This window comes from Rosa chinensis, chromosome 2 (assembly GCF_002994745.2).
Source record: "Rosa chinensis cultivar Old Blush chromosome 2, RchiOBHm-V2, whole genome shotgun sequence".
NCBI classification, from domain to species: domain Eukaryota; kingdom Viridiplantae; phylum Streptophyta; class Magnoliopsida; order Rosales; family Rosaceae; genus Rosa; species Rosa chinensis.
This window is the reverse complement of record NC_037089.1, coordinates 64,736,844-64,744,249: the sequence shown is the minus strand read 5'-3', so window position 1 is coordinate 64,744,249 and position 7,406 is coordinate 64,736,844. Positions and strand designations below refer to the sequence as shown.

At 36.4% G+C, this 7,406-nt stretch overlaps 1 protein-coding gene across 1 annotated transcript; it reads left to right on the top strand.

The window, feature by feature from the left end:
• The first annotated feature begins 2,577 nt into the window (after positions 1-2,577).
• Positions 2,578-4,723, top strand: LOC112187129 (GDSL esterase/lipase 1). Its single transcript, XM_024325787.2, has 5 exons — positions 2,578-3,032; positions 3,159-3,280; positions 3,496-3,720; positions 3,833-4,088; positions 4,293-4,723. The coding sequence occupies exons 1-5, from the start codon at positions 2,762-2,764 to the stop codon at positions 4,526-4,528; spliced, it is 1,110 nt and encodes a 369-aa protein (XP_024181555.1). The 5' UTR covers positions 2,578-2,761; the 3' UTR covers positions 4,529-4,723.
• Positions 4,724-7,406: the final 2,683 nt, after the last annotated feature.

Here is a 7,406-nt window from a genome sequence, read left to right as displayed (position 1 = left end):
GAAGAAAAAGAAGAGTGAAATGATGAGATGAAGAAAAATAATGAAAGTGGAGTATGAAAGTGGTTTGTAAAATATGTAAAAGATGAGGTAATGATGAAAGCAAAGCATGAAGGTGAAGAAATGTGGAAGTGATGATGATCTTTTAGGGTAGAAAAATTGTATCCAAGGAAAAAGAAATGCTTTCTTCATATGGGTGGGAAACATGAATATGTGGTGTTGAGCTGTTTTCAGGTCAGTTTCTTCCCCTTTATTCCTTAAATTATTTCTCCATCAAAACTTCAGAATAAACCTTCGACTTCTTCATAAAAAATGTTCCACTATGAGTGTAGATCATCCTGACAAATTTTCAGAGCTTTATTCCATGTGGTTGGGCCGGAAATGCTGCTGGACCTCTTACAGGTCCAGTTTTCCTGTTTTGCTTCTGTAGAAAATTGGGCTGATTGTTTGAAGGCCTTCCACTCATATTTTTCTCTAGTACTCTTCATAAGAAATGATCCTTTGGGTGTCTAGAATGGATCTGGAGAGTTTCAGCTCATTTCGAGTTCATTTGGTCAGGTGGCCCCTCCTTCTTCCTTGCTTGGCTCTGATTCTCCTAGCCGGAGTAAGAAAATATTCAAGGTTGACTTTTTAGTGCATTTTCATTCTTCTCCATCATTTCTAGATAATTATGGACGTAACACTCATTTCTTCTTCATCTACTCCAATGTACCTAAAAATAGAAATTAAGTTAAAAATCGATTCGTTAAGGAATAACTAAGCAAAATGTGAGGAATTAACATTTAAAATATCACATTAAAATGCGCCTATCAATCTCCCCACTCCTTTGTCTTTGAAAAAGACGGGGTCAATCTAGCGTCCAAATCACCGTAATCATGTCTCGAGGACGGATCCGGTCTCGGGGACTTTTTTCTAGCGACAACGTTTTTCTAGCGACATCGATGGGGTGGAGCTTGCTGCAATTAGCAGAGGAGAGAAGGGTTTTTGGATTGAAGTGAGGTGGGTTGAGGAAGAAATAGAAGAGAAAGGATGGGAGGAGGACATAGAAGAGAACTTTGGCAACAGACGACATAGGTATGGAGATGAATTTGTGGAAGGGATCGGAAAAACAAGCCGCAAAGCAAAGACAATGGGCACTAGGACTAAAAGCCCGACAGAAAGCGTGCTCCCCCGTCCCTCAAACCGGATATCTGGACCCAGATGGATCTAGTTCCCAGCAAGAGAGAAGGGAGAGAAGAGGTTTCAGATCTACTTTCTCTCCCTAGATTCTAGAGAGAAGGCAGAGCACCGGGTTCTAAACTCTGATATAATTTGTTTTATTATTATTAATTAGTTTCTTAATTGGTGCGACTTTTGGGATCTCTTTATTATATAGTGCACCATTATTGAAATCTCTGACGAGATCTCACCCTCTGAAAGCCGTTAACCCCTTGGATAGGGAAGGAAAGGTCTGGACTGAGCCACAAAATCTGAACGATACATAGAGAAGTGATAGAGACACATTCCAGAGGAAAATATGGATTTCACTTTAAAAAAATACAGTCAGAAAACCATGTTCGATCATAAAGACATGCCTTTGTGTTGAAAAGGCCGCCTACATGTGTATAAAAAGTAAGATGCTAAAACGAGAAAATCTAAGAACTATGCTACCCTAGTTTTTTTACCGTTCTTTTTTATTTGAGGGAGTCGAATTTTGATCTAATTTCATCTCAAGTCAAATTCTACATTCCTTTATTACTTAGCTAATGCAAGGAATTTCTATGTTACCTCAGTTTGTGTCTGCATGGCTACACCAAGACTATATTATTGAAGAGAAAAAAAATATACTTTTTCGAAACATTTTGATCTAAATATATCATTAGTTTCAATTAGAAAATGAAGTTTACACTCTCTATTTCACAATCCACAAAAAAAAAAAAAAAAACGTACTTTTTCGAAACATTTTGATCTAAATATATTGTAAGTTTCAATTAGAAAGTAAAGTTCACACACTCTATTTTACAATCCATATTTCATGTTTTCTTTTTTTGAATCTTACGTTGTTTTTTTTTCTATTTGTAAAGAGAAAAGTTGAGTGTGAAATTTTATTTTATGGAGAATTCCACAAATAGTCACTCAACTATGACTCATTCGATACTTAGGTCACTGAAAAATCAATTTTTTTCATTAAAAAATTAACAATGTGACTTAAGTGATTGACAGTGTAATAGTTGAGTGACCAAAGTGATATATTCAGTGACCAAAGTGTCGAATGAGTCATAGTTAAGTGACCATTTGTGAAATTTCCCCTTTTAAAATAGCAAAGAATGGAGCGTGAATGTCGTTCTTTTTTTTAATTAGATAGTCAAACTTATCTGACGAATCAACAAAGAATCTATTTAGAGTCTAGACCTAATTAAATTTGTTTCTCAACACTCACCGACATGGGCTTCGCTGTCAAAAACTAAAATAAAAGAATTCACGTGCTCCGATCGAAGATCCCCACTAATTCCATATCATCATCTCGGCTATACGTCGGCTAGTCTCAAGAGATCTGAACGCGTTCAAAGTGTACGTATGTTCCCACTAGTCCACTTGACAAAGTCGTCTTCCTTCCCAGGCCACGTTGAGAATTTCATTTTTGCCTTCAATGTGGAAACACGTATAGTACACACGCAATTAGTCAATAGCATAGATCCAAGAGATCGAACCCAGCTATATATACAACAAGGGGGCCAACGGCTTTTAGTCCATATACAAAACTAAACTAACTGAACTCGTCGTCATGGCAAGTCTTGCTTACTGTGTTTTACTCCTTGTAACCGTTCTCAGTTTCAGCCCAGACAGCTGCTTCTGTGCTGCTCACCAATCCAAACCAGAACACAAGGCGGCCTTGTTTGTGTTTGGGGACTCGCTCTTTGATTCTGGGAACAACCAATACCTCAATAGTAGTAGCGGCATGGGAGCGGCAACAACTAAGCTGCCGTACGGAGAAACCTACTTCAAGCACGCCACTGGTCGGGTTTCCGATGGCCGCGTTGTCCCCGATTTTATTGGTAAGAAAAATCAATTAATTTCAGTTACCATGTATGTCAAAGATCATAATTAAGATGTGAATATATAATGTGAATTAAATAGGTACTATTTGTTAATTGGTTTTCTTTATTACGTACTGGCTGCAGCTCAGTTTGCAAAGCTTCCTATGCCACCACCATATCTGCAACCTGGTGCACATCACTTTACAGACGGGGTCAATTTTGCTTCTGCCGGAGCTGGTGTTCTTCCCGGAACTTTCCCCGGAGCGGTGAGTAACCTTATGGATGAAGGATAATATTCAAATTAGTTTCTTGTATTGGAGGATTACCATGTTAGGATTGGTTCCATAAATTTGGGGATCTTGCTTATATTTCAATTACAAATAAATAGGGGAAAATGCCTAATAGCATCGGTGGTTTACCACATTGTTGTGTAAAACGAATACTTTATTCAGTAGATGAACAATATTGTTTGATTTTCCAGATAGACTTTCCTACTCAATTGAGCTATTTTAAGGCCATGGAGAAGACACTGAGACAGAGACTGGGTGATAAGGAAACCAAGAAGTTGCTGGGCAGAGCTGTTTATTTGTTCAGCATTGGAGGAAATGACTACTTTAGCTACGCTTCTAAAAACCCAAAAGCTCTACAGATCTACAAGAGACAGTATGTAGCAATGGTGCTCAGAAACTTGATCAGTGTGCTCAAAGTAAGAACATGCATCTACTATTCTGCAATGAAACACTTAGATTAGTTCTCTTTACCAACATATTTACTATTTTGGTTTGAACGTATTGACTAATTAAACTTTCATGTTTTAGGAAATATATAATTTAGGAGGAAGGAAAATTGCATTTCAGAATGTAGGACCTCTGGGATGCGTACCGGCAACGAAAGCAATGAATCCTGCACTCGGTAGTAAATGTTCTGAAGAACCATTAACACTAGCCAGACTCCATAACAGAGCCCTATTCATTGCCTTCAAGAAGTTAGAGAAGAGCTTACCAGGATTCAAATTCTCAATATTCGACTACTACAATGCACTTGGGGACAGAATCAACAACCCTTCAAAATATGGTACGCTTATCAAATTCATCACACTGAACTTTGACCGTGTATCAATTCATCATACGAACTCATGTTTAGCAACTAAATTAATTGGGACAAATTAGAGTTCGGGTACTAAATTCAGACACGAATACTCGATATGTTCAGTTATATATAATTAAAAAGCTAGTAATTTGAAGTTCTAATATTTCTTTTGGTTGTTGTACTGTGAAGGTTTCAAGGATGGAAAGGCTGCTTGTTGTGGCAGTGGGGCATATAGGGGGTCTAATTGTGGTGGTGGAAGGAATGGGACAGCATATGAACTATGCAGCAATCCCAGTGAGTATGTGTGGTTTGATGGAGCTCACACAACTGAAAGTGCCAACCACCAACTAGCTGAACTTATATGGAATGGACCACAAAATATCACAGGGCCTTACACTGTGAAAAAACTATTTGATCTTGCTTAATTCTATTACTAGGCTAATAAGGCTATGAGTTGGGACTTTTCAGACGTACTTAGCCATCTTTGATTATTGTATTAAGGATGACGTGATTGCACATCAGCTTCTTTAGAAATTTGCCTTCAGAGGATTTTGTATATGTCATATTGTAAATCTCAGCCTCTCACATAACAATACAATTACTTTCAGCTGAGCTATATATATGAATGCGAGCGACTTAATCCCATATTTTTAATTGGGTTATTTCTCTAATTAGACGGTTCCTCCCGTTAATTACGATTAAGATATTTAGAATTCTTCATAATAATACTATCACTACTTTTTTGAATTAGTATACGTGTCACCGTGTAATATGATCTAACAACTGGCCTGATCCAAACTCTTCTTGATGAAGAGTACTTTATGCAACATTGTCAACTTAAACTTTTGGCACGAAGAAAATTAGTACCATAGAAACAATGTAAATTCTCAGTTTAGCCATGTTGGGAGCCTATAAAGTATGAGAAATTATAACTTGGTCCCGTATCATAGTACATAGTAGTGCCACGTAGTACTCCAACATTATAGAATAATTTTTCATAGAGTATAAACACAAAAACTCAAAATGTTTTAATGTTCTTAATTTTCAAAAGTTGTAGAATGTCAATGACCCGAGCAAAGTCCTCCTTAATTTTGGGAAAATCTAGAATTTAGAAAGAAATAGTAACAGATAAAACCACCCGATCACAACGTGGCCGTAGGGTCAAGTTCAAGAAACAATTAGAGTAAATTGTATTAGATGACTTGCCTCCTCCTAATTTTGTCCCACTAGTAAATTCAACTTTGATGGCGAACTCGGATAAACTTGCCAGATTATCGATCAAAACATTCTTAAAGGTCTCCCAGACTCTTATTGTTGTTGGCTCGAGAAACATCACTAAGTGACGTAATAGTTTTTCAAGGTTTAGCTACAAGTTTAAATAAATTACTTTTCAGGCAATTGTACGTGTTTGCGATTCTCAAGTCATTATTGAGTATTTGAACATAAAATGTTCATCGATTAGGGACTAAAATCCTTATCAGAGACATAATCTTCTTGTCCACTTCCGGTTCCAAAAAGTTAGCATCACAAGCATGTCTTCTTCAAGGCTAATAGGTTGCTGGAAATAGGCCTTGTCAACGGGCCGGACCGGGCCATTAGTAGCGAGCTTGGAGAGGCCAAGGCCGGGCCTTACTACATTTTTAAATAATAACGGACTGAGCTTTATTGTAAATCACAAGATCTAAACCTATCCATATAAAGCGGGACTCGCGGGCTTTTTCAGGCTGGGCCTTGCTGGCTTTATTTACAAATAAATATTTAAAGATACTAATTTTTTATAAACCTATATTTTATATCATACACTCCAAAAAATAACCTCTATCAATTCAAAGAAAATGAGAAAACCGACCGTTACATGAAATTATTCCAATAAATTATGAGTGTAGTAAAAAATTTAGTCAATTTCACCATATTTTCGAATTCGATCGAATTGGTCAACCGTCGTCACTTGTATGTCTTCTTGGTTGACCGATGACGTGACGACCGCGAAACGTGCTTATTTTTTCACATCACGTTTGTAAATATTCAATCGATGGATGTGTGTGAACATAAGATAAAGATTTCAATTTTAATTACAAAGACGTTGGTCTATACCAATTTCCCTCCTAAAGCTGTATGACTTATACATTAGATTTAAATTGTTGACGAAGTGGTATTAGCTTAGTGGTTAGAGCACTCACTACCTAAGATCGAGGTCATGAGTTCGAGTCACCATGGGGGTAGGAGTGAAATTCTTTGATCCTCTTTAAAAAAAATTAAAAAATTAAAGAGAGAGAGAGGTTCATTCTAAAGCAACCATAAAGTGGAAAATGAATTTGGAGAAACCAACTGCTTGATAGAGAGATTGTAATGTTTTATGGTGGTTGTAAAAAATTCAGCCAATTTGGTTATTGTTTCGAATTCAATCAATTAGGTCAAACTTGGTTACTTTTATAAACCTATATTTATATACCATATATTCCAAATGGCTACCTCTATTAATTCAAAGAAAATGGGAAAACCGACCGTTGGATGAGATTATTACAATAAATTATGAGTGTGAGAAAAAATTTAGCGAATTTCACCATATTTTCGAATCCGATCGAATTGGTCAACCGTCGTCACTTGTATGTCTTCTTGGTTGACCGATGGCGTGACGAACGCGAAACTTGCTTATTTTTTCACATCACGTTTGTAAGTATTTCATCGATGAATATGCGTGAACATAAGATAAAAATTTCAATTTTAATTACAAAGACATTGGTCTATACCAATTTGCCTCATAAAGTTGTGTGATTTATACATTGCATTTAAATTGTTGAGGTTTATTCTAAAGCAACCATGAAGTGGAAAATGAATTTGGAGAAACTAACCGCTTGATGAAGAGATTGTAATGTTTTATGGCGGTTGTAAAAAATCCATCCAATTTGGTTCTCGTTTTGAATTTGATCACCTAGGTCAAACTTAGTTACTTTTATAAACCTATATTTATATACCATACACTCTAAAAGGAAACTTCTATTAATTCAAAGAAAATGGAAAAATCGACCGTTAGATGAGATTATTACAATAAATTATGAGTGTGGTAAAAAATTTAGCCAATTTCACCATATTTTCAAATCCGATCGAACTGGCCAATCGTAGTCATGATATGTAGAGAATATATGCACATATTCTCTACAGAAGTATGAGAACTATTGTCACTTTACTGTGAGTGCTTTTGCTTGAACTCTTGTAACATATTCTATATAGAATGATGAGAACTTCCAGTTTCACCATAAGTTAAATTACAGCAGATTCACACACACACAAAGATAGATACAC

What these genes read in the sequence shown, in the direction of transcription:
- LOC112187129 (XM_024325787.2), top strand. Translation starts at nt 2,762, where the DNA reads ATGGCAAGTCTTGCTTACTGTGTTTTACTCCTTGTAACCGTTCTCAGT. An exon ending in CCGGAACTTTCCCCGGAGCG is followed by an intron (nt 3,281 to 3,495) that starts GTGAGTAACCTT and finishes TTGATTTTCCAG; the next exon opens with ATAGACTTTCCTACTCAATT. An exon ending in ACTTGATCAGTGTGCTCAAA is followed by an intron (nt 3,721 to 3,832) that starts GTAAGAACATGC and finishes TTCATGTTTTAG; the next exon opens with GAAATATATAATTTAGGAGG.